General features: G+C 46.7%; 1 protein-coding gene across 50 annotated transcripts in view; it reads right to left on the reverse strand.

Annotated features, from left to right (window-relative positions):
• Positions 1-236: 236 nt before the first annotated feature.
• Positions 237-27,358, reverse strand: part of Dscam1 (Down syndrome cell adhesion molecule 1) — a 137,352-nt gene continuing 110,230 nt past the window's right edge. For 20 of the 50 annotated variants that reach the window (XM_076440965.1, XM_076440978.1, XM_076440974.1 and 17 more), the window contains exons 12-29: positions 13,876-13,995; positions 13,177-13,350; positions 12,444-12,740; positions 11,961-12,322; positions 11,445-11,816; positions 11,196-11,382; positions 10,687-10,974; positions 10,210-10,479; positions 9,696-9,927; positions 9,279-9,455; positions 8,926-9,095; positions 8,366-8,605; positions 7,433-7,600; positions 6,496-6,633; positions 5,582-5,772; positions 4,946-5,291; positions 4,538-4,595; positions 237-2,833 (exon numbers count right to left, since the gene is read on the reverse strand). In XM_076440965.1, coding sequence (XP_076297080.1) covers positions 2,749-2,833; positions 4,538-4,595; positions 4,946-5,291; positions 5,582-5,772; positions 6,496-6,633; positions 7,433-7,600; positions 8,366-8,605; positions 8,926-9,095; positions 9,279-9,455; positions 9,696-9,927; positions 10,210-10,479; positions 10,687-10,974; positions 11,196-11,382; positions 11,445-11,816; positions 11,961-12,322; positions 12,444-12,740; positions 13,177-13,350; positions 13,876-13,995 — 3,875 coding nt within the window. In that variant the 3' untranslated portion in view covers positions 237-2,748. The other 30 variants (XM_076441005.1, XM_076441013.1, XM_076441014.1 and 27 more) reach the window with 21 other exon arrangements.

A 27,358-nucleotide genomic window follows, 5' to 3' on the forward strand; every position in this document is an offset into this window, starting at 1 on the left:
AACCGCCCCGCTGTTTGCACGAAACGAACATCGATTATTCCAATGACGACCAAGCATAATCATATGATAGGTATTATATGTATACAATAATAATATGTACGTATAACGCGGACGGCGGCACCGACCGTTTATGTTCACAGCATCACGAAACGAAAAAACAGTAACGTTGAACCTTGCGAAGTAAAAACGATTCCAGATCGATCACACAAACCATAACGACAAATATAAAACGAGTGTATACGTGGTTTACTCCCGAGTGGATAAATATAGAAGAAATAGCTATTAATGCGACGTGTCGCGCGGACATCACGTTTCGATTCGTATTATCGTTTCTTATAGTTTAATCATCGCGTGGTTAATATCGAATAAGTTAAATATCTGTCGGTTTTCTCTTACAACGTCCTATTCCCCTCTGAATTTTTTGTTTTCCTTTAATCGCGTAAAATTCCGGAAAAGCTTCAAAAGCGAAAAGCTCCGCGCGCCGTGTGTGTCGCGCGTGAGTTTTAAAACGTGATATTACATAGGTAGTAAAAGGTGACTTGGATATGGCTACATTTAAAGAGTGGTAGAGCGCGATCGTAACACATACACGAGACACGAGACTTTGCGCAGCCTTTAAAATCACATCGATGAGTAAAAGTGCGTCGGCGAGCCGAGTCGCAGCCCAGCGATAATCAAATCACGTGTTACGAGGGTGGGCGAGGGTGCGAGACTCCTCTCGGTCGAGAAAAATACGCGCGAAATAGTCCGACAATAATACAATAGAATCGGCGATCACGGGCAAAGCTTCCCGGCACTGCCATCGTCGTCAACGACGAGGCATCGTCTTCGACCGTGACGCTCTCTCGCGACTGGTGTACCACTCGAGCATCGCCTCGGCAAATAAATGCGACACCTAGACATACCTACTTACAACGTATGTGTATGAACGTCAATGTATACATATATATATTTGTATATATCTAAATAGTGTTATCATAAAAACGAGAGCTATGAGACACGCGCCGCAACTGCATTCCAGCGCACGCGTCGAGCAAACAGAGGATCAGGTGCCTGTCGAATCATTCTTCTCTCTATTCTCACTCTCACACTCTCTTCACCTATTTCTTTCGCGTTCTATTTTTTTTTCTGCGGTCTACGTGGATACTAATTATCGTTTAATTCGGAAGCTCGACGCGTCACCGTTCAACGAATTCAAAACGGCGCACCTCGCGACCATATCCGTCCGACTTAGGAGCTACTTACTTACGATTTAAATCGGTACTTGTTGCTCGAATTGCTTACACGTTATATCATCGTCGCATTATCGTTTAAACTCACGTTAATTGATCGAGATTAGCTTGCGGGAATATATGTGTGTGTACAGCGGACTAAATATCATATAGGACGATTAAAAATCAACAGCGAGCGTGGTGTGTGTGTATGTATGTTTCCAGTGTGATTGTGTGTGCATGCGAGAGAGTGTTTACGTGTGTCCTTGCTTGCTAGCGTAAATTTTCTTCGTTTCGCTCGCGGTTGACCGGCGAGTGTACGATCCGTGTGTTCTCCGCTGGAGCGTGTAATCGCGCGTGCTGCTTGTTCTTCCTTCGAACGGTGTTCGGCGAGAATCTTGAGCAGAAAAACTCGCGCGAAGGAAGAACGTTCCTCGTGTTCCTCTCGAACTACTGCTACGACGACGACGACGACAACGAGACACTGTCGCAAATAGCAGCGCTACCAGAACATTTGCTTTTGCTCTCCGCGACCGTCGAGACTCAAGATCGTTGATCTCTCACCGAAAAAGGGGGACACAACCTTCGTTACGAAATTATAAACCGTATATATATATATACCGTATGTATATGTATAATATCATAATAATATACGTTATGTATGTATGTATGTATAATATCATATGCCTGCGGGGAGCGGCAGTGTGGCACAACCATGACTTAAAAAAGCGAGTAACTAATATATTATTCTCGTGTTGGATTTTCCCGTGACTCGTGGCGCTTGGAAGCGACAATCGTAACCTAGGACATCTCGCGAAGAACCCCCGTGCGTGTGTGTGTGTTTTGTGTGTATGCGTGTGTGTTTGTTTTGTGTAGACTGCGAAAGTCCATCGTCGCTGAGAAGACGCGTCGCGGGTCGGATCCATCTGTCGCACCTATCGACGAACATGCCGGGTCTGTTCGCCATCCCTAAGGGATCGTTCTCGCTCACGACGGATCGTACGATCGGATCGTAGATCGCTCGGATCGACGCGGCAGTATTGCGCCCCGCGAATAAATGTTCCCTTCCCCTCCCCGTCCAAGTACGGCAGTCAATTGAATTTGGCAGTTTCGTCATCTGGCCTTGTCGACGATTGAGCAACGAGAAATGAGCGATCGAACGATTACAAGAAGATAAAACGCGAGATCGAACAAAGAGAGAAAGGCCAAGAACCGGTGTAAAACGATATGGTCGCGGACGAAGATGGAACGTAGGTCCCTTTCTCATGGGGCGACCGGTATACTATTGGTCGATCGTCCGAGCGTCGATATCCTTCAAGACGAGATCCGCCGATCGAAATCGTTCGCGTGCGACAAGGACCGTGTCTACCTAACTCGCGACGACGCGGCTAATTCATTTAAATGGTAAATCGTTGCAAATTGGACCGACGACAGCACCGGGGGAAGAGTTAGCTTGCGCATTCGTTCCGCTTCTCTCGAGTCTTCGGCCGCTGGCGACGAGAGAGACGGAAGACCACGGAAGATGATGATTTACAGGTTACACTGCCACAGTATCGTAGGGTGTGAGGAGTCCCCCGTGACCGCCGTGGGAGGCGCCGGTTTGCCGGCCGGGGGCTTCGTTTCTGCAACATGCAGTACGCATTTTTAATATTCGGCATAGACTCGGCGGGCGACATCGTTGTCCCTGGTATTCAAACAGTCACAGTTACTCTAAACACATTGATCCAAGGCGAAAGCGTGCTCGCACTGCGCTCGTGCTCGTGTACCATACGCGATGCTTCCTACTGCGATAAGAATTGTTTTTTTGAGCATGAGAGACAGGTGAGCGTGGTGCGAGCATTCTTAAACCGCGAATCAAGCTTAAGCTCTATCCACGTGCAGACGCTCTGGCATTATGGACGAGTGACTGCATGGCATCTAAACAACAGCAACTAAAAGACTCTGCACGTGGCACACAGCGACAAAGTCATGCAAACTAGCGGCACTCGCGAACACATATTAATAAGACCAGGTGTAGCGTTAATAAATACAACAATAAAAAAGTTTATTCTTTTTGTTCTTGGTAGCGATGGATAATGGTTAGTAGCACCAGCGGCAATGGCGGCAGGATCTGTAGCGATAACGGGGAATTTGCGGCGGAAACAAACTTTTGATAATCGTTCTTAGTATACCTTCGACGTCATCTGGGAAAGTATTAGTAATCAACTACGGATATCACATGTGATTAGCAGTTATCATCGTATAATCGCATGCAAACACATGATGATTGAAAACAAGCGGTAATTCGGACCCAGGTAGAGATCTCGTTGGTACGGAGAAGCATATTCGCTGTCGAAGCATTGACTGACCTATTCTCGTGGCCACAATAAAACACTAACTAAAAAACAGAGTTAACGCAGCTTCTAAAGCCTCTCAAGATCAGTCTCTAACGCGACTGTCGGTTGCGGGTGTGCACCCTGCGTTTGTAGTTATTGATTATTGTCTAACGAACTTACGGCTTCCTGCGTAAAGAGTCATGAAACAAGAAAAAGTCAGAGTAACGTTAGGCAGATTGTCGAAAGGTTGTTGTTCAGGGTTCTTAGCGGAACCACCGTGCACTCGATCACCACTATCATTTTCATAGGTTTCATACCCACGACTGTACGCAAGTACTTGAAATTCCAATTCAACAGACTCGATACCAGCAATCAACAAGCTAAAATTACACCGTCCAAGCTTATAACGTTTTGGTGTTCTAATAGAGAGCAGCTAATAACTACATGCTTACAGAAAATTGTTACACAAATCGTATAAATATGAACTTATTCTGTAAATGACTCTAGGAAGTCGAAAATAGTGTAACAATATTCCTAAATTTTTCTAATGTTTTACATGAATATGTAAAATCCCAGTCTACAACCTTGTTCTTTGAATTATCACTCTTATCAATGATCATTTCAATTTTTCATATTAGATACTGACTCTATAATGTCAAACTGCATTTTGAGACCGAGACAAGGCGCATCCGGCACCCTTGCAATCCTGGAGACGAGAGTCTACACCCTTAGATCGAAAGAAAACTGTAGTTATTAGAGCAGAAAATGATCGTTGGACAGTGCAATTTACGCAAAGAAGAGATCCAGCAAAGAATTACGAAACGATCAGTAGCTATCGTGAATAGCGAGAGTCGAAGCGACTGAAACGGAGAGTCGGCCAATTTAGTTTCGAGAAAGTCAATGACTTAGGTTCTCGAGGCAAAGAAATCGCTCGAGACACAGCGGCAGGAACGGCGGCACGGTTCTCGCGAACCGATCGCCGTTAACCAAACTCACTCGATCTCTACTGACCTCTCTATGAGTTTACGCATCTCCTCGGTGGTCATGCCGTCCTTGCCGCGAGCATTCACTGAAATAGAAAAACACACGGCACGATTGACACAACGGTAAACTACTATGACGACACGTAGCATGCAATTCGTGGAAGCTAAAACGATTAGGTACACAGACTCCGGAGCGAGTCCCGTTCATTCTTGTACAATTGTGACTCGCTCGGCATGCCTATATTCGCCTACTGCATAGGAACGAGCAACGGGAGGGGAGGTCCAGAGCGAACAGAACGAGTCGAAGACCATCATAGATTCACGTCAACCGGAAATCTTCGTTTCGAACGTTTCCGGTTGACGCGTGATCAATTTGTATTTTCCTCGGTGTTCAACCCTTTTGCCCCCCTACTCGATCACGGTTCTCTGTACTGACCGCCGTAGTTGCGGTTCACGAGTTGATCACGATCACACTCTGCCTCGCTGATCTCGTTGCTCTCCTTGCTGTCGTTGAAGCTCGAGTTGTTCTGGTCGTGGTTTCTTGGTGGGGGTGGTGGCGGTTCCGGTGATCCAGAGACGGGAATGTTGCGAGCCGATCCTACGCTGCGACGTCCGACAGAGCCACGAGATCCGTAATGGTCGTAGGGAGCGCCATATTGTCCGTATTGGTCTTCTTCGGGAGCACAGTTGGCCGGGTCGTCGTATTCGGGGGAGAAAACGTTGTGGGTGCCGCTGCCGCCTCCTTGGGATGGGACTCGGGAGTAGCGTCCGTTTTGACGTGGCTGTAACAGATATGGGAATGTTGACATACTTCATATTACATGGGGATGTTGACATATTTTATAGATGTGGAAATATTGATATATTGGTATATTGTACAGTAGGACCTCGATTGATCGGGTGACAAACAGCCCGGATAAATTAAGGCCCGATGGATAATCGAGACCAAAGAGACGTAATTAAAATGTACATTATGTTCCAAAATAAATTTTTTTGGACATGAAAATAGGAGGAGTTATCATTTCTGTTTGTACTTGTTTGTCAAATTACTCCAAGAAATGTTTCCAGTTACCATAGACTGAGATCCAGAGCGGCTGTGAGCAGAGACGTTGGTAGGGTGTCCAACGGGTGGTCCCATCGTGCCGGAGTGTCCATTGCCAGGGTGGGGGAAGGTCTGGAATTGCATGGCCTTGGTGGGGTCCATTTCCTCGCGGAATCCAAGAAGGTGGAAAGTGGCGTACGGACAGATCTCATCGTCCATGCCTGAAAAAAACGATCACTCAGGGTAGACACTGTCATTCTGGTCATAGTCAATCTACTCTATTCATGGTAAAAGATCATCTCGGTGCATCGAGGGCGTTATAGTCGCTCCCTTTCGGCGGAACGCCACTGTAACACGAGACTATCTGAGCGGGTTGTGTTTCGAGACGTGTACGCAGTCACATAACTATAACCATAATACCTACGTATCCCATTCCTACGTCTTCCTCTTCTCTCCCACTGCTCGAGGAGAAACATTCAGACGGGAAAATAACATCATGCACGTCAGTTTTACGATTACGGAAGTGCACAAAGGTCCCAGTCGACTCTAACTTCTCAAGCAATCACAGAAGATACAGAAGACATTTTTCGTAGATTTCAGTCACAGGTCCGAGTATCTGTGATAGATTGGAGGCACGAGTGGACGGTTCGACCGATCACAGAGAAAATCGAATGGATCGAGAGAGGTGTTTCCTATGAGTGCGGCGTGTTTTCTGTTTGCGAAATAAACGGGTACCAGCGCAAGCATGCTTTGGGCGTGCAAGACGAAAAGGGTCGAGACGAGAAAACCGTGGAACGAAGAGGACTTACGAAGACCGGCTGCAACAGCTGTGTGCCGCACACGGTACAGCGTTCGCAGTCTCGCGTTAGACGAAGGGCTTCGTCTTCGGGGAAGACGGAGGTTGTAAGAGCGCTTCGTTCGGGTCTTTAACTACTGTTACCAACCTCTGTGGGATAGAGCCTCGGCACTGCCCATACGCGGCGGCGGTGGACATCTTCGGTTCGGCGGGCAATGATTCAATTCCTCGTACATATGCCGCCTCGGATCCCACGTCGAGTGACTCCTTATCGAACCTGTTCCACCTATCGAACATATACTACAAAGGTGGTACGACTGGCTAACGCTTACCGAGATTCGGGGTTTGGCTCGCTGCCATTTCGGGTGAGATTGTATCGTTCGCTTGGGATACTGGGGTCACACCGGCGGCACACCGTAACACGCACGTGACTTGACACTTGTTGTGTGATAAGCGCAAATAAGGGAGAAAAATAACCGTCCTCGTAGGACATACATCTCGATACTTGTAGAGAAAAAACATATTTTTAAGCGAGGCAGACAATGAAACAGAACTGGCAAGGTCTATGATGAACGCGTGTGGGTATGGTGTTTGGGTTTGTAGCGGGTGGAACAGGCATGGCGAATGTTGAAACCACGAGCATAGAATCGAGTATCTTCATCTTTTCAAGCTTATACTACTCTGATCGTCCATCAGGAGATGGCAGGGGATTTGCGAGACCCCTCTCTCATACGCTTAGGTTCTGGCGGAAATTTCGCGCATTTGCTGTCTTCGTCAAGCGCTTCGAATTAACCATGAACATTTTATGGAAGTTGTTAATTAAACGCGATCTCCGTCGCTCGAGGATCAACAACATTTTCTCTTGTTTAACATTCGACACCTCTTCCGCCCGCCATCTGTGTGTAGCTCGAAATCGGTTTCGAGGCTGTCCGGTAATGGTGATGACTAACAATGTTCTTTGTGCGGTCCGATCGTGTCACGTCAAATAAAAGAACGGTAAAGACTATCGTGCCGATGCGACAACATCTAAACAATTATAGTTGGAAGTTGGCTAAAAAATCATATTGTTGGCAGTTGTGGCTTACTTATCACTGTACCTCGCTTGATGCGATCGCATGTGTTATAGTTGGACCCGGGTACGGGCGGTAGTTTGCGATTCGGTGGTGCGATGTAGCCGAGCTCGTCACGAAGGTCGGGTCTGCGTTTGTCGAGGGTAGCTCCGCCAACTCCGGTTTGCTGGTAGACCACGTCATCTGAAAGTAATCGATCCGGATGAATGAGTACGTGATCGAACAGACGGTTACGTGATACTTGATTGCACTGTCGGTCCACCGACACCTACAACAGGAAAATTCAGCGGAAAGATTATTTTCCGAAAGTAGGGCGGCGTACGTCTGGATCGATCGTCAGTAAAATAACTTCTTCATCTTGAAATACAGCGGTGCACGGTGAAATTTACATCGCCTCGCGACAAAGTGAGAAAATTGGTATAACGAGAAATTTCATTTTCAATAATCGTCGTCGTACCTTCGTAATTGTAGTGCCAATGGATAGTCGAGATTTTTTCAATTAAAATAAGTCCAAACACGATGTAAATCGGATTATGACGTAGATCAAGCCTGGGTAACTGTTTGCTGACGCTAGAGCCGCTACCCCCACTACCACGCTGAGCGATTGGAGCGCGATATAGGTAGCCACGGCTCGAGCGTCAGCAGCTCGTGAGCAAGCAGTAGCCCAGGTCTAATACAGATTATTCCATTAATTAAGTAAAATGGCCCCGCTTTACCCCATTTTTGGACTCATTTTAATGGGAAGATTCTCAGCCATCTATTGTATTGAGAGAAGAGGGAGGGGCTGACTCGTGTAAATTTAACCGTGCACTGCTGTAGACGAATGAGAATGAACCAGGGTTAGTCCGCCTTTCTCTGTTTGTTCTACAGAGAAATTATCTTGCTGATAATGATCCAACGGTTCAGTGACTTAGCAAGTTTAAAAAAATAAAAAAAAGGTTGATATACATTGTCCCTCGTAATATTTCTCGTCGGCTGATGAGATACCTCGCAGCCGCGTTTGTTCCGGACCTCGAGTTCTCCTCGACAGTGCGACGCAAATCACCACTATGCCTACAATAATTACTACAACCGTAGCTCCGACCGGCACCACCACGTTTACGTCGAGCCAACCCGGCAGCCAGGGGAAATAACGCCTGACATCGGTGTTGTCGTTACCTCCGTTGCGTACGGGCGGTGCGATTGTACCTGTTCGTTCAAACAATGGAAAAAGAAACAAATCTTTGAATTACCTTTATCGCTACCATGGCCCTTCCCTCTCAGAACACAGATCACGATGACGGCAACGATTATCACGACAATAGCGGTTACCACCGGTACTACCAGATATATGTTTGCTTTGAAAATTTTCATCGGATCTTCTTCGTTGCCACCACCGTTCACGTCAGGTAGCTCGCGAGCCGGTGCAATGGTGCCTGGAACAAAAAACACGGCGACCATTCAATCCAGCCACCATTAGCACCGGCTACGAGTGCCGTTGCCCTTTTCCTATGTCGTCCCATACTTACCTCCGGTTACGGTCAGTGTTGCGAATTCATACTCAGCTACCGCGAAACCAGCGTTATTGTGCGCAGTCACTCTCAAGTGATACCAGCTAGCAGGGTCCAGGTCCAAAACGACGAAGTTGTTGCCGCCGGGTTTCACGTTGTTCGAGACTTGGTTCCATTCTTGTTGGTGCCTGAATCGTGCGAACCGGTTACCATTAAATTTCTCAAGTTTAATATTAGCGCTCGATGCTGAACTATTGTTTGCAAAAAATCTATTATACAATGAATAATATTTTTTCGGAAAGAATTCCTGAAAATTGGCAAAGAAATGCCATTCCAAACAGAACACTCTCCTTTCAACGATCTTATCTTACTTCTTCTTGTGTTCAACGACGAAATAGAGCATGGGGCAACCACCATCAGACCAGGCGCTCAGGTGAAGGGTGATACTGTTCGTGGATACTTCAATGAATCGTGCCGCTTCAGGAATAATCGGTTTCGAGCCTTTGGTGCGGATGTTGAGCATGTCGGAGGGATCGCCGGTACCAATTCTACAAAAATGTTCATTTTCCATGAAATTTTGACAGAGACTATCAAAATAGGGAATATCATGAATTAAGGGGTCATTTATATTAAGTATACAGGGGATGTGGCCGAACGGGTGGTACAACCGGCCAGGAGGTGATTCTATATATACAAATACAGTATTATCTCCGAACACAATAGAGTTAAAAATATTAGAGATTCAAAGTTCGATTTAGTTAAAGGTGGTCTAAATAGGTATTCCTTACCCGTTGTAAGCCGTGACATAGATCTGGTATCTCGAGCCACACCACAAGTTCTCCAATGTGTAGATCTGATCCGTGGAGCTGATCTGTACGGTGTCCCAGTCGCCAAATTCAGGTTTGTAATGAATTGTGTATCCGTGGATCGGAGCGTTGTCGGTCGGATGAGGTCGGAGTTTCATTGTTAGCGAGTTAGTGGTTGTGGCAGTGAGGGTGACTTGCGGCGAGTGAGGTGGAGCTGTAGAACATCAAGAATTTTTAATCACTAACACCCCCAATGTACTGTATCACGGTAGTATGTACTATATGTTTCTAAAGTTTATTAAGAAGACCTTAACTGCAAATCATAGATGTCTGTTAGATGTAGAAGTCTTTTCATGTTTATAAAATATATAATGCCTACAGATTTAAAATGTATTACCTCAAGAAAATATTATGAGCCATCAAAAACTAGAAACATTTTTTTTTAAGTAGTATATTCCGGCCTAAGGTCCGAATATGTAGGTGCCACGTATCTTACCATGGACGACAAGCTGATGCGTAACGGTGTCATGACCATATGAGTTCTCGACGTAACACGAATATTCTCCAGCATCGGTCCGGTCTACTTCCTTAATGAACAGAGATCCTTCTGGCAACTGTCGCAGTCTGTCACTCGATTGCAGGACCACACCTCGTACTTTCCAGATCACTTCTGGGGCAGGTACTCCAACGGCAAGGCAAGGCAGTTTAACATCTTCTTTGTAAGTTGCAGTGAATTTGTCGTCAAATGATGCCACCTTTGCTGGTACTAAAATTCAAGATCACCTATCAGTGGAGAACACAGGTACAGAAGCAATTGCAAATAACAGAGATCGAAGCAAATAATTATCTGTTCTTCCTAAACAAAATGTTATTCCCATGAATTTCTTTAATCTTACATCCTGTATTTTAAGGAGAATCTATTAGAAAGTTTTAGAACTCTTTCGACCCCTGGTAAATAAGAATGGAACAGTACCTCGAACACTGGCCGCTAACGAAACAATTTTAGATGCCTGGCCCTCTCCAATGTTGGTGCTCGCGGTTACCCAAAAGTCATATCTGCGTTGTTTATCTAATTTAGAAGCCTCATGAGTCAATTGATTAGGTGGAATTTTCTGGCTGCTTGGTTCGTCCGCGTTGTCAGCTTTCGTATAAACTGTGTACTGGGCGATTACTCCATTTGGCTGGCTAGGTGGGCGCCATGAAACAAGTATCGACTCGGGAGACATCACCAGGGCTTTGATTGCGGTTGGGGCTTCAGGGGCTGTAAAATAATTGAAGAAAATTAAGCTCCATCCTTCATCTCAACACTTTATCTACCAGAAGTTTAATCATATGATTTGGAAAAACTGCACCACATAACAAAGGTGCATTCCTTGAAAGAAATTATTAGATCATGTTGTTGAAGTGACTTTTTGGTCTAAATAAAAGAATTATTTCATTTTAAAATGACATAATAATGAAATCATGAAAGCTGTCGCGTACCATCTTGTTCCGTTTGACAATGGATGGGTGCAGATTTTACGCCGTCACCGCCGGAAGTAAACGCCAAAACTTGCATGCTATAGTTAGTGTATTTCTTCAATCCGTGCAAAATTGTTTCCTCTGATGGAGCGATCTTGGTGTCTTTGGTATTTTCATCGTACCAGGTGTCGGACGGTCCATAAATAACCTGTAAAGAACAACTGTAGACTCTGCCAGGACCTTTGATCGATTCCAATAACGCTTACTAACTTTGTACCCAGTGATTACACCATTAGCAGCGCTCAGAGGAGGTGACATCCATGAAACTCTGATGGTCTGAGATGTGAGGGTTGTGCAAGTGGCATCATGTGGAGGTTCCTCGGGCACGCCTTCAGCAGTATGTTGTCTTCTCACATCACTCATAGCTCCTGAGCCAACCTTGTTGAAAGCCTGGACGACGACGCTGTATTGAGTGTAGGTTTTCAGGTTCGTGATCTGTAAATGATGTTCCTTGCCATCTTCCATAGAGAAGTCCACAGTTTCGTAGGTGTAGAGCTTGTCGGAGGAAGTGAGTTTGTAGCCAACGTAGTATCCCAGAATCTCTCCGTTCCAATCCTCACGTGCGGGTGGTTTCCATGTTACCTATTCCAAATTACGACTATTATTAGTATTACCAATTTATTACATCGAATAAACAGCATCGAAATGACAGTCCTGCACCTGGCATAAAGATCTGCAGTCTACTATTTACGTTTTCGATTATTTGATTCCAATTGGCTGCGTTACCTTCAGTGTGTGCTGGTCAACTGCGTCAACTCGAACATTGTTTGGTGGTCCAGATGGTACTTCTTCGGCAGTGATGATAGTAACGGTATCAGACGGACGGGAAGCACCAATTTCATTCTCAGCAACGATTCTCAGGTGGTAGGTAGTGGCAGGTCTCAGATTGAATACTCTAGCGACGTTCTGTTGCGATCCAGGTACCAGTACTCTATCGATGTCAGTTTCCCAGGAGCCTTTGCTGATCTTGTATTCGATGACGTAACGAGTGATAGGGCTGTTTCCATCGTAGGGTGCTGCCCAGGATAATTGAACGGATCGTCCGGATTTGTCCAATACTTTCAGGCCGTATGGTACTTCGGGAACCTCTGTAACAATATTTAATAAATTAATATTTTAAAACTTGGAGGTACTATCACTCCTGACAGAAAATATTCTGTCAAATCCGTGAACGTGACTGTTGAACGAATTACTTGGGCGTGTACATACCTTGAACAATCATGTTGATGCTAGTGTCATCGCTTCCAAAGGCATTGGTGGCAACACAGGTGAACAGTGCAGAGTCGCTCCTCTCGGTTCTCTTGATGCTCAGGTCAGACAATACTCCATTAGCCAGGATCTCCTCTCGGATGGTGTAACGAGGGTCGCTCTTCGGGTCCAGTCTCTTGTTGTTCATGTTCCACAAAATGCCAATCGGTTTCTCGCCTTGTGCCTCGCATTGCAGTACAGCTGGTTCTCCTCGTCGTGCAGTCTGGTTCTTCAGTTTGATTTCAAAGTGGGGTGGTGCTGCAAATAAAGTCGTTGTTAATGATATTTCATTTTATTTCTATAGAAAAAAAGTTCAAAATTTTTGGTCCCATAAGGTGAAATTTAGCCCAATCATTTTCTATCATCTAAATTATTAAAAAATTAATTTTCCAATGGAAGAAATTGTTACAACAAATCTTGTAGATTGAAATTGAGAAATTCGGATGAATTTAACAAATAGTTCCTGAGATAAACGTTCTGCTATTGCTATTGCACGTTTTTGCGAAAATTAGAAAATTCAAAGATTGATATTTTATAAACAGATTGGAAATTAACAGAACGATGACTTATTAAACTTCCTCTAGCTTTATGCATTCTACACTATATTTCATTTCTAAGAAAGTTTTAATGGTAAAAAGTGATCGATTTGGCATGGAAATACGTTTGGCATAAGAAAACTTGGCATGAACTTTACCTTGAACGGAGATGAGAATGACAGCCGAGAGTCCTGAGCCAATTCCATTAACAGCTTCGCAAAGATAGTAGCCTTCGTTGGTCTTCTGGATGTTGTTGATAGACAGGGTTCCATCTTCTACGCTAATGTCAGGGTTGCTCAATTTCAAGTCGGTGTAATCGCCCGGCGTATCCCCTGTGATGAGAAAATAGAAATTACAAAGTTGTTACGATAGATTTCAACTACTACTTCCAATGGCATTTGTTGAACCGAAACTTGCTGAACATTAAACACCCATAACTTTTGAACCAGTGACTTCCTAACATTAAAACTTGGATTTTTGGAATTTTGTTGTCAAAACCTAAAGAATTACATAAACAAAAGTTAAAAATTTCTAGATCCCTATGGTAAAGTTTAACCATTTCATGCGATAACCGATTTCGATGAAGTTTGGTGCATGTACGTAATTTATTTAGATCAACAAACGGCATATTTTAAAATTTCATTATAGCCACAAATAAAAAAAGTTGAAAATCATAATCTTCACTCATTTTCTTCAAAATTTGTTTTACGCATTACCTAATGAACGAATCCTTCTATCATCTAAAAAAAACAGTCATTTGGTTCAATTTTAAAGTGCGTTGATTTAATTTTGTCTCGGACTGTATAAATTCGAACAGAAATGTTTGAACGATTTGACAGCCTGTGAAAAATACGTACCAGCAGCTCTCTTCCAGGTGACTTGAGGCTTAGGGAAACCGTCGGCTTTGCATTCAACGCGTGCGTCAGAGCCTTGAGCGAATGCCTTATCGGTGGGTTCCAGGATCCAGCGTGGTGGTACTGTTACAGAACGAGCGGGTTATTCAAAATGTCCTCCCGGCGCATCCACCAATCGGCAGTTAAACCGGGAGCGAGTCGCATCGGTGGTCTCCAGTCTCCGAAGCGTTCTAGTCGATCATAAAATCATTTCAACAAGATAATCAAGTCTGTAATAGCCAACGATAGAAGGACTGGAGCCACGACAATCGGTTTCGCGGCATGCTGAGCGAAACGCGACTCTCCCCCGCAACTGCGACAAACACTGCGATTAATTCGACATGCGGGAATTCGAGATGATTATGCGGGTGACTACTGCACGAACAGAAAGAAAGAAGGTCGTCAGGCAGATAGAGAGACTGTGCGGTTGCGGCTCTGAAGGAGCTCGCGTCCGGCCATGCAAGTAGAGACGCTACCATGATACTCGAGCACGGTCCATCATGCTGTACCGCTTGGAAAGTGATCTACGGTTTAGTCTGACAGGATGAAGAGAAATAGAGAAAGAGCGAGAGTGAGAGAGAGAATGAAAGAGAGAGTGTGAGAGTGAGAAAGAGATAGAAAGACAGAGTGATATAGAAAAGAGACATGCTTGTTAGAAAATATCGACTACCTCTACGAATGCATGTACACAAAATGAACGAGGCGAGACGTGTGGTGAGAGGCGTGGGCTGAGGGTGTGAGGGGCGTGGGTTCTAGGTGTTCATGGTGAAACAGGTGATTATTCGAATGGTGATTGAAGGGCAGGTCGAAAGGGTGATTCTCAGAGGGTGATTGGATGGTCGGTCGGTCATCTTGGATCAAGGACACGTTGTAGCGCGACGGGGGTACGGTGAGGTACTAGAAATCGACACTCGAATGTAATCTCACGAAAGACACAGCTCGATCGTAGGACCTAAAGAGTCTCGCCGAGTGATCGCGACGATCCAACGACTGTTCGCACGGTGAAGAGTATATCGTGATCGATAGGAGAGATAGATAGATAGATAGATAGGTAGAGAAAGAAAGAAAGTGAGATAGATAGATAGATAGAGATAGAGATAGAGTGAGTATTTCGACGCGAGGCGAGTCGCGTACGAGCAAAGAATGATGTGGTCGTGTAGCCTACCCGGGGTACCTGGATCTACTGTTTGCCGCGGCTGGACGATGTTCGGAAGCCAACGAAAATAGTGTTCGTCGAAGACATTAGCGACGATGAGCATGACAACGAGACAAGGGAGAGTCAAACGAGGCGAGATACTTATTGTCACAGCCATAAAATATACGATGCGGTTCAAGCTCAACCAACTTGCTGTGGGGGTTGGGGTTCGGGGGGACACGTGGGACTCTGGGCGTGACTTTGCGTTTGCTATTCGGCTGATAAACATAGGCGGAACCAGACAAGGGCTTATAGAAAGACACGAAAGGAATAGATATATACAGAAATTACCAGGGAATGAAAGTATAGAGAGAGAGAGAGAGAGAGAAAGAAAGAGGGAAAGAGAGAGAAAGATAAGGAACGGCGCGCAAGAGAGTCGTCCCCGGCGACGAAAGCAACGCACTGTGTACGTGAAACTCTTCCGCTGAGAACTGAAATTCCAGAAAGCTTCCGGCAAGGTAACACGACAGCTTCGGCAACGACGAAGATGCATCAACTCAAGCCTGCAATCAAATATACTCGGATGGGCCCCGGGTTCGCGGCGGTTGCTTTGTTCATTCCGAGTTAGTCAATCATCGTTCAAATCATTTATATATCATATATCATTCTAATGCTCCCATTAGTCTGGCCCTAACCGTGAACTCGTAAGATCGCCTCGTGCACCGCCATCCCCGACGGGTTACTAGCGATACAAGTGTATCGTCCAGCGTGCTCCGGCGTTACCGTCTCGATCAGCATGAGACTGGTCCGAGGGCCAAGTTTCCCGATGCTGTACCCCTTGTATTGCGAGAGAGGTTGGTCCTCGTGGGTCCACGTGATATTGATGGGAGTGTCGCCAAGCAGCACCATGCACGCCAATTGAGCGGCCTGCCCCGCATAGATCGGTTGATCCCCGAAATCGAACGGACTGATCCGCGGCAGGACTGGAATGATAGGGCTCTAGCTAGATCCGCGACACACTCAGTCTCACTCCGATCCCTTCTTCATGGTAGACTGGACAGTCTCTCGTGTGGCCGCCGTGTGCGTCGTCGATATTCTCTCATCGAGGGATTCCGCGAGAGACTCTCACGGCTCTCGTCTTTCGGCCGATCTCTCTCTCCGGGTGGTGCTCTCCTCCGATCCGAAAAACCTACTCGAAGGCGTCCCCGTGGCGATGCGTATCACGGCGCTATAGATTGCTCTTCGTTCGCTAATGAGACTCGATGCACCGAGAAAGGGTTCGAGGAGAGAGAGAGAGAGAAAACAGAGGAAGAAAGATGTAGGAATAGATAGAAAGAGAGATAGAGACAGTGTACGAGTGTTTTTCGTGTCTTTGATGTGTAGAATAAGAGATAGAGAGAGAGAGAGAGATAGAAAGAAGAAAAGAGAAATCGGTTGGGCGGGTTCAGATTGTGGGAAGTCGAGCTCGTCCCGAACTACGGACGAATTACCTTTGATCATGGTAGTCGAAGGATAACGAGAGACGGGACTGTGGTCCAAAAGCTACACTCGGCCGAGCGACCTACCTAAACGATGATGCTTCGAGACAAACTGATTGATGCGGGGGTATAATTATGTATGTAGGAAAGAAAGATGGACAGTCGAGCGGATGCAGACTCTTCCAAACATATTTATATGTATATACGCTATTACAACAATCAATAGCAGACAGTGGAGACACGTCGTTCGTTCTTTCAATAAATATGTATTACGACTACTACTCGAACTACGAACCGCGCAACAAGACCGATTCAAATATATATATATATATGTATAATATATAGACAACATCATCATTTGGCCGATCTCAACGTAACACGCATATACACAACCGCTTCAGTCTGGCTTCGAGCTACGCGTACACGCCTTGTTTATTTGTACATCATCATGCCGGTTTCGTTTCGTTCTCTGTGTTCTGTTATTTTGTTTTATTGTTTTTTTTTTTTTAATTTCCGGTAACACGTTCGCCTGGTCTTCGGCTCGGTTGTTAATCATGTGTTTACCAGTGTGCGCATGACTTATAATCACGTTTCTGTACCGTTCACTTTGAGATGGGCGCTGTGCCTAGCACGACCGGCTGGATTATCGGCGACGCAAGCATACTCTCCGGCGTGCTCTCCCCTGACGGCGGGTATCGTCAGTGCGGACACTCTATCCCCCAACGCGGTGATACCCACTCCGTCGCCTACTTCTAAATGGCGTCCCTCGAACAACCACTTGAGCGAAATCGGCGTGTCCCCCTTTACGACCGCGCAATGGACGATTATCAGATCGCCGGAGTTGGCCTCGTCGAACGAGAACGGCTGCAGATGCGGAGCGACTGCCGAGAGATAGAGACAGAGAGGCTCAGAGTCACTGGCAGGCACAACAGAGTTATACAGAGGAGCAGCTAGCAAAATAGACGTTTCGTTTAACCGGCTGGGGGGGGGGAGGGTTTTCTTCCAGAGCGAATTGGCTGGCGATCCTTCGTCTCCTCGAATCGGCCAGCGGAACGTGTTCAGGCTTCGCGATACAGTGGCTCGTGTGTGGTTCCGTGGGGTTGGATTAGAAAAAATCAAAAATGGGACTCGATCCGAATCCGTAATTTGGAAATCATCGAAACAAGGAGCAAAAGGGTCGAACACGTTACTCAAGCAGAGGATGCTACGGGAGAATCGGGATGAAACTTGTAAAGGACAAGACAATATTGTGGCGTTCTTGAGACTTTTTGTTGTTGCCGAGCATTGTTTATCATTAAGCACCGTTGACAATCAGATCGGCCGAGAGCTCGTGCCTTCCGGCAAGGTTTTCCGCGATACACGTGTACGTTCCAGCGTGCGTCGCCCGGACGGATCCTATGCTGAGTATGGCGCCCCGTCCGCCGAGATCCACGATCGAGATTCCAGAGTGGGGCGAAATCGGATAACCGTTTAAGGTCCAGCGGAGCTTCAAGGGTTGATCGCCCTCGACCACTGCGCACGGTACCGTTACTACCTGACCGGAGTTAAGCGGTTTATCGCCGAACGCAAACGGCAATAATTTCGGAATTACTGAAAAGAGAAAACAGAGGGAACTGAAACCGAACTAAAAGCTCGGCGACCAAGGCCGTGCTACGCGCGAGCCTGATCGGCTAACAGGCTGTCGAGGGAGGCTCCGCTTCGTTTGAATTCCCGCGCCACGGGCCGGGCACCACTCTCTTTCAACTGCAACGCGACGAAACTCAAGGAAATGCGTCATCAATCGCGGAGGTCCACGTACACCAGACTAACTTCGGTATTTAAATTTCAAGCGAAAAGTTCTGGACGTTTTGTGCACATTTTTTCATCTTAATTTTAACTGCGCTTCAATATCAATAGTGTCTGACACAAGATACTTTAGTCTCACATTCAAAGTAGGACCATTACAACTTTATTTTGTTCATTTTTTGAAAGTATGTTTTGAAATAGTTCTTTTAGATACGTTAGTCTTGTTCTCTAATAGAACAGTAATGACTTTTACCCCCCTGGTCGAAATAGACTCTGGAACAGTATCCTCTAAATATTATTCTCGGTTAAACTTCCCAGGAATTTTTAACTTTTCAAATGTAATCCCGTAGACTTTGACGAGCAAATGCCACAAATCCAAGTTTTAATGTTGGAAATCTATTCGTTCAATAGTTATGGGTGTTTAAAATTGAGCGATTTTAAGCGTTTCTTGCAGGTAAGGACAAAAACGCTTAAAATCGTTCAACTTTAAACACGCATAACTTTTGAACCAGTAAATTTCTAACATAAATCTTTAATATCACCGTTTTAGGAGAAAAATGTCGACTGTCTAAATATTTTTTAACAAAAGTTTATACATTTCTGGGTCCCTAAGGTGAAGTTTAATCATTCTACCCGTTAACCGATTGAACTTATCTGTACCATATAAATAATTCCACAATGTACCCAAGTTTTCAAACAAACAAAATACGTCATCTTTCCAAAACCATTCCCTTCCGTACAAAATTCCTCAACGTCCACAAAACATCCGGAACCCTTCTAATTCCCGAAACTGGTCAGACGTACGCGCACCTCTGCGACCGACTAGAAAACAAAGAAGAAACAAAAGTAACCGAGGCTAAAAGGAAAAACCAATTGCTTAAGACGAACGAAAGAAAAACGTCGAGGATTCGATGCAGGAGTATCGGGAAGTGACTAGAAGGTTTGATGCAGGTAGCGAGGTTGGAAGTGAGGAACGATGGGAGCGAGGGTGTCTAAATGTATAAGTCATCGATCCATGTGTCGTCAAGAAGCGGTGTACCGTTGACGTCCAATTTGGCCGAGTGCGAGGTCGATCCAGCCGCGTTCGACGCAACGCAGGTGTACTCCCCGGCGTGTCTCGCAGCTACGGACTCAATGGTCAGTTGCTTGACGCGTTTCCCGGAGTTCGATACGATCACGTCCATTCGATCGGGTCTGATAGGCTGGCTATCGAAGGTCCAGGTGATCTCCAGAGGGGAGTCGCCTTTGGTGACGACGCACTGTACCGAGACCAAGTCTCCAGCGTTCACAGGCTCGTCGCCAAAGGAAATGGGCGCTATCTGCGGAGAGACTATCAGACGAACAACCAGATAGAGACTTTTCATCGAAAGACGTTCAGACACGACATAGTGTAGTCCCGGTCTAGAGAGTGGGAATGGCGACGACGACGTTTGAAATTAAGAACAGGATGGGCTGATGTTGTCTCTGTCTCGTGAGATTCGTGGAGTGTAAAGGGATCGATTTCACGGGAGAATTTCAAATGGGAGGTCGTGCGATATGGCTAAATGGTGTGCATTAGCTTTGGGCAAGTACCGTTCACCGACAACTCCGCGGAACGGCTGACAGATCCGACCAAGTTGCTCGCGACACACGTGTACTCGCCGGCGTGGCGCGCGGTCACCGAGTCGATGATCAGTACCGAGTTCTTTCTCCCGGTTTTCGTGATCGTTATGTCCGGATGGGTGTCGCGGGTGATCGGTTCCCCGTTAAAACTCCATCGTATCTCGATGGGTGAGTCGCCCTTCAAGATGCTACACATTGCGGAGATCTGTTCGCCCCAATTGGCCGGTTCCTCGCTGATTGAGAACGGCGCGATCTGCGGAGTGACTGGAAACAATGTCCCAGAGTTGCTCAATGATCTCCGATCCACGGTGCTCTGTCTTTGTACGTCAGTCGTGAGAGAACTCGGGCGAGAACGGAAAGGGAAAGTGGTTAGACACAATGTAGAAGGAACGGAGAAGAGTCCGACACGTTAGCTACCGGCGCGTTCGTTCAGAGAACAGCCTCCATGGCTGTAACGTTCTCCCAGTTTAATGATCATTAAAATGATGTTCTATGGTGGCTAACGCCGGTAGCTAACGCGTCGATCAACGGAGGGTAGAATGAGTCTCGAGTGACCGATGGGCATGGTGTTAATCTAGATTCGTGTCTATCGCATGGCACAGCCCGCGATTCGTGCATTTCTGTACCGTTCACGGCCAAGGTAGCCGAATAGCTGGTCGCTCCAGCTGCGTTCGAGGCTGTGCACGTGTATTCCCCGGCGTGCCTCGCGCTGACCGCCTCGATGGTCATTAGACTGACTCGTTTCCCGGTGCTCGATATCGAGATATCGCCGTGATTCTTGACGGTGACCGGCTCCCCGTTCAGAGCCCAGGCCACTTCGATGGGCAGGTCGCCCTTAACGACCGTGCAGACCGCCGAGACCGCTTCTCCCCAATTCGCAGGCTCGTCGCCGATCGAGAACGGCGCGATCTGCGGCGCGACTGAAAACGTGTTACGCAAAATCGATGAGCTCGCGACCAATCTACGATCCACAACCATTCTCGTCTACCTAGTTCAGCGACCACAGGAATTCGCGGGGCGAACGGATCCAGGGACGCGATCATCGAGATCGTCGTCCAGGTCCTCTCGATGTCGGAATTTCCATACACGAGCGCGCACACACACGTCCCCCGTGTGCCCACAGAACGGAACCGGGACAGGTTTGTATGAATTGTTTAATGCAAAGATGGATGAGATGCAAGAGAGAAGGGGGATGAGATAGAGGAGGCTTTTCCCCAGCTTTCCCGATGGCTACACGGAAACTCAACAGCCCCTCTACACACATGCGTACGTTATTACCGTTGACGGCTAACGCCGCCGTGTGGCTCGAGGCTCCAGCTCTGTTCGACGCGGTGCAAGTGTACTCTCCCGCGTGTCTGGCGGCCACGGCGTCGATCGCCAACACGCTCAGCCGTTTGTTTTTCGTGATCGTGTACTGATCGGTGCTCTCGGAATCGATCGGCACGCTGTTGAACGCCCACGATATGTCCATCGGGAAGTCTCCCTTCAGGATCGAGCAGGTAGCCGAGATCGCTTCGCCCGAGTTCACTGGCTCGTCGCCGAACGAGAACGGGAAGATCTGCGGTGCAACTGACAAGAGCCATTCACTCCGGTGTAAGATATCGATTTTTCAGATACATATGAGATCGGTTTTAGATCGCACGGCTCTACTGGTCAGCCTTTCGAGACCTGTGTCCTTTCCGGAACTGTTTTCTCAACGTCTCGGAAGCTTTGCGGCTATGTAGCTCTGTTAGGGGTTAGAAGACATGCTAATACTGGTGTCTGTCATGTCGTGTAACACCACATTGGTGGGGCACCACATGACACTTATTATACCACGTGACACACACCAGTATTAGCGTGTATTCTAGCCCCTAATGAAGCTTGCTGCGATGTTTGCAGAATGTTGGGGAAATAATTCCAAAATGGGTACGAAAGCCTTAACAATCTCTTATTATATTAGTTTACAATTATCCTTTTTAACTGCAACCCTATATGGGGAATGAAAATCGTCACCGTTGGGGATGAACTTCTCCAAAATATTTTGAACCTTTTTCACTCAAAGCTTTGTATTTTCTAATGATGGATTTGACTCTACGCAAGAAATATTTTAAAATATATTAAAATTATGATCACAATAAATTAAAATATAATTTGTGGTAAAGATATATGGAGAATGTTACTAGAAAGTTTTTAATTAAATAATGTACATCAACATCCTCGAATTGTTTTAATATCTCGGTTGTTGTTTCCATGAACGCATAAAATCCGCGGTCTGTTAATTACAGAGACTAATTGAAATATATTTGAAATTTTTAATAAAGTTGATATTGTAGCAGCATTATTTCGTACCAAATGAATCACCTGTTGCCATCGACGTGGCCGCACAAAGGTTTTGTACAAAATGAAATATAATGCCGATTCGGACCGTGTTTTTCTTGATTAATTTAATAAAAATACGCAATATATTATATCATTCTTTTTCTGAAAATGATTTTTAATTTAATTCAAGTGTAATGTATTGTAATGAAAATAATAAATAAATTCTTTATTTGGAGATTGAAAATCTAAAAATAAAAACACGGACGAGTATATTCTCTAACACTCTACCTACATCACAACATAGGATGGAGACGTTAAAATTAATGACATAATGAGCATAAATGTCCGGTGCGCGTCCCAATTCAGGTAAGCGAACTCCATCATTACGGTCAACTGTCGTACCACTTGTTGTACCCCATAGAACACGTACCTCCAATGTGGTTGAACAATAATATCGACAGGTATCACGTCTCAATGGTTTCATTTTTACCTGCGGGAGGATCTCGTAAACCACTCTTTGTCAATGTCACCTTTTTAATCAAAAATACACAGGCAATTTACAACAAAACTGTGAGAAGAAATTAAAAAACCTCAAAGCGTATGGAATCTTTTTAGTGGATTGTGATTTGCATGAAGAACACACAAAATATTCACAATCTTTAATATACTTTTTTAACCCTGATACGCACCTCAGAAATAGTTGTATGCAGATCCGAAGATAATATCTCACCCATTTTGGTTCTACATGTTAAAACAACAAACTATGTTTCATTTATAGGGTCACGTTTTAAAAAAGAACGTTTCACAACGGTTTACAAAATTAATCGTTTTATAGTCGTAAAAAAATTAATGGATGCATTTTCACACTCAGAAACGTCTGAGGGTTAATCAAATCGATATTTTGGAACACTTGCGTAGACAAATGTATAGTAAAAAAAAGAATTTTTCTAGAATGTATAATTTTTTAAATATAAAGGAAAATGGATTATTCAATATAATCCCGTAGACTTTCACGAGAAAATGCCAAAAATCCAAGTTTTAATGATGCAATCTATTAGTTCAAAAGTTATGCGTGTTTAAAGTTGAGAGATTCTAAACGTTTCTTGCAGGTTTACCAGCCAAAGCCGTGGATAATCGTTGAACTTTAAACACCCATAACTTTTGAACCAGTGAAGTCCTAACATTAAAACTTGGATTTTCGGAATCTTTTCGTTAAAGTCTACAGGATCGTATACAACAAAGTCGAAAATGTACCCCGTAAGGTTAAGTTTAACCCGGATCATTCTATAAGTATTTCGAATTGCCTCTTCTTCGAATAAAAGAAGAAGGCGACAAAAAGTTGCTTCGATGTTCACTCCCCAGTTGCGAATAATTGCAGATAAAAATACGTGTCAGACATCATGTCTAAAAACAGTCTCATAGCTGTTTAAAATCGACGTGTTACAGTTGAGTGATGTAGCTCGCTGTAGAACGCGCGCGTTTCGCTGAAGTGATGAGCGAGTCGCGAGTATAATCGAACAGAGTACGCGTCGTTTCGCGGGTTGTACATCATTCGAGGGAGGTATCGGGGAAAGGATTCGGAATGAAGCAAAAGGCGCAGTGTCGTCGAGAGGCGACGCGAGGAACGGCAATGCCAGGGATGTAATAAATTCTCTCGGTTTGAAGGCGATGCTTGTGCAGAACTCGTTTGACGTGCAAGCGTGCTTCTTGAGATAGGTAGGTACCGTTGACGGCCAGAGTGGTCGAGTGGCTGACGTTTCCAGCTCGGTTCGTCGCGACGCACGTATACTCGCCCGCGTGTCTCGCTGCCACGGACTCGATGCTCAGTGCGCTCATATGTTTATTGATCCTCGTGATCGTCACGTCCGGATCGTTGAAGCCTATCGTTCTACTGTTAAACTTCCACACGATCTCTACCGGAAAGTCGCCTTTCATAATAGAACAGGTAGCCGAGACCATGTCTCCCGAGTTAGCCGGTCCGTCGCTGATCGCGAACGGTCCTATATGCGGCGCAACTACAAACGACAATCGAAACTGCGCTTTAGAACTCCATGACAGCCGCAAATTCGCTTGATTAATCGACGCATTCAACTTTAACGATCCGGCGACTGTCGTCGATCCACCCGGCGACCAACTATTTTCAGGCACTGGCTGACTGAAAATAGATTCGACGATGTCCCGGTGTCGCGAACACACGTCGCCTGTCCTCTTCGATTGCTCGATGGATTGTCGTGGGATGGGGAGTGACAAGTTGTTGCGCGCATGCATGACAGAGAAAGAAACACTATCGAAGGCTCTAAGGGGATCGAGAGACTAAGGGGAAGGTGTCTGTACCGTTGACGGCGAGAGATGCCGAATAACTGGTCCCACCGGCTGCGTTGCTCACGGAGCACGTGTACTCCCCCGCGTGCGTCGCCGTCACGCCGTCGATCGTCAGCACGCTGACACGCTTGCTGGTCTTTACGATCGAAATGTCGAACTGATCGCGAGAAATCGGTTCGCCGTTCAGGGCCCACTCGATTTCGATCGGGTAGTCCCCTTTCAATACCGTGCACGTCGCCGTCACGGTGTCCCCCCAATTCGCCGGTCCCTCTCCGATCACGAACGGCGAGATCTCCGGTGCAACTAGGGATCAAGTAGAACAGAGCGAACACGTTCACCTTCGGAAGCTAGGATCGAGGAACACTGACAGCGTGTCAATGACGAAAGACACCTTGGTCGAACTTGTTTGTTTGCTCCTCGACGAGACGTGGGGGTCAGGGAGGATGACGAAGAACGGGATTGTGATGGAAAGCTGTCCGGACGAGTGTCGCGCATGCATCGAGAGCACAAAGCAAACCGCTCGGGCAAGGGAACACGTGTTGTAGTGTACCATTCACGGCCAACGTCGCTGTGAAACTCGTTCCACCGGCCTGGTTGCTCGCCATACAGGTGTACTCGCCGGCATGACTCGCTGTCACCGCGTCGATAGTCAGCAGACTGACGCGCCTGCTAGTCACGATCGATATACCGGGATAATTGTGGATGATCGGTTCGCCGTTCAGAGCCCATTCGATCTGAATCGGTGAGTCGCCCTTCAACATGGTGCAGGTTGCGGTGACCGTGTCCCCCCAGTTCGCTGGTTTCTCGCTGATCACGAATGGAGCTATCTCGGGGGCCACTAGGCAACGAATAAACAATCCTTAACGTTATCGACTAATCAGGCTACAGCCGAACCAAGAACCATCGGAGCTAGAAGAACCCTACGAGACCAAGCTTCAACCACCGACGGTATGGGAAAGACTGTGACGATAGACAAGGGATGTGCAAGCAAGGAAATGTCAGAGGACGTCTCTATCAAAACAGACAGAAGTACCGTTCACGGCCAGAGTGGCCGAGTGACTGGTCGCCCCAGCCTTGTTGGACGCCGAGCACGTGTACAAGCCCGCGTGTCTCGCGGCGACTGATTCGATGCTGAGGATGCTGTTCTTTTTCGTGGTCGCCAGGATGTTAATGTCCAAGCGTTTGCGCTCGATCGGCTCGCCGTTCAACGCCCACGCGATGTCGATCGGCAGATCGCCCTTGATAATGGCGCACATCACGGAAACCGAGTCGCCCCAGTTCGCCGGCTCCTCACTGACCTCAAAGGGAGCTATCTCGGGGGCAACTAGGCAACGTACAAAAACAATCCTTTCGTTATCCACTAGTCAGGCTACAGCTGAACCTAAGACCACCGGAGCTAGAAGAACCCTACGAGACCAAGCTTGAACTACCGACGGTATGGGAAAGACTGTGGCAGACAAGGGATGTGCGAACAGGGATATGTCAGAGGACGTCTCTATCAAGACAGAAGTACCGTTCACGGCCAGAGTAGCCGAGTGACTGGTCGCCCCAGCCTTGTTGGACGCCGAGCACGTGTATACTCCCGCGTGTCTCGCGGCGACGGACTCGATGCTGAGGATGCTGTTCTTTTTCGTGGTCGCCACGATGTTAATGTCCAACCGTTTGCGCTCGATCGGCTCGCCGTTCAACGCCCACGCGATCTCGATCGGCAGATCGCCCTTCAGAATGGCGCAGACCACTGAAATCGAGTCGCCCCAGTTCGCCGGCTCCTCGCTCACCTCAAACTGAGCTATCTCGGGAGCAACTAGGCAACGGACAAACAATCCTTTCGTTATCGACTAGTCCTTGCGACCAGTGACGATTGCGACATACTGGAGCCAGGCTACAGTCGAACCAAGAACCACGAGAGCCAGAAGAACCCTACGACCCCAAGCTTCAACTACCGACGGTATGGGAGAGACTGTGGCGATAGAGAAGGAATGTGCGAACAGGGAAATGTCAGAGGACGTCTCTATCAAGATAGAGAGATAGAAGTACCGTTCACGACCAGAGTGGCCGAGTGACTGGTCGCTCCAGCCTTGTTGGACGCCGAGCAAGTGTACTCTCCCGCGTGTCTCGCGGCGACGGACTCGATGCTGAGGATGCTGTTCTTTTTCGTGGTCGCCAGGATGTTAATGTCCCAGCGTTTGCGCTCGATCGGCTCGCCGTTCAACGCCCAGGAGATCTCGATCGGAAGATCGCCTTTGATAATGGCGCAGACCACGGAAATCGAGTCGCCCCAGTTCGCCGGTTCCTCAGCGATCACGAACGGGGCTATCTGCGGCGCGACTGAGAAGATCGATCGCGAATGAGATGAGATAAGAAACCCGATGATCAGTTTATCCGACACCTTTCGTGGAAAGAGAGAGAATGGGATTGTATGTAGCTGAAAGGAGTGAAAGTACGGGACAATATGTGGTATCTGTTAACACTCGAAGGATCTATACTCTAGGTACCGTTCACTGTCAACTCCGCCGAATAGCTGGTTGCGCCGGCTGCGTTTGATGCAACGCAAGTATACGTGCCCGCGTGATTCGGACTCGCGGAGTCAATGGACAGCAGGCTGTTCCTTTTGGTGGTAGTCACGGATATCCGATGACTCTGGTCGATGGGGTTTGCGTTTAACGCCCAGCTGATCTCGAGCGGGGAATCCCCGCTGACTATGGTGCAGACTGCCGAGACGGAGTCGCCCCAGTTCACAGCCTCGTCGGCCATTTCGAACGGGGCTATGCGCGGCGGTACTGTCGACGTTACAACAACGCTATGGATTGTGCTAACTATATGC

This window comes from Lasioglossum baleicum, chromosome 16 (assembly GCF_051020765.1).
Source record: "Lasioglossum baleicum chromosome 16, iyLasBale1, whole genome shotgun sequence".
NCBI lineage: Eukaryota > Metazoa > Arthropoda > Insecta > Hymenoptera > Halictidae > Lasioglossum > Lasioglossum baleicum.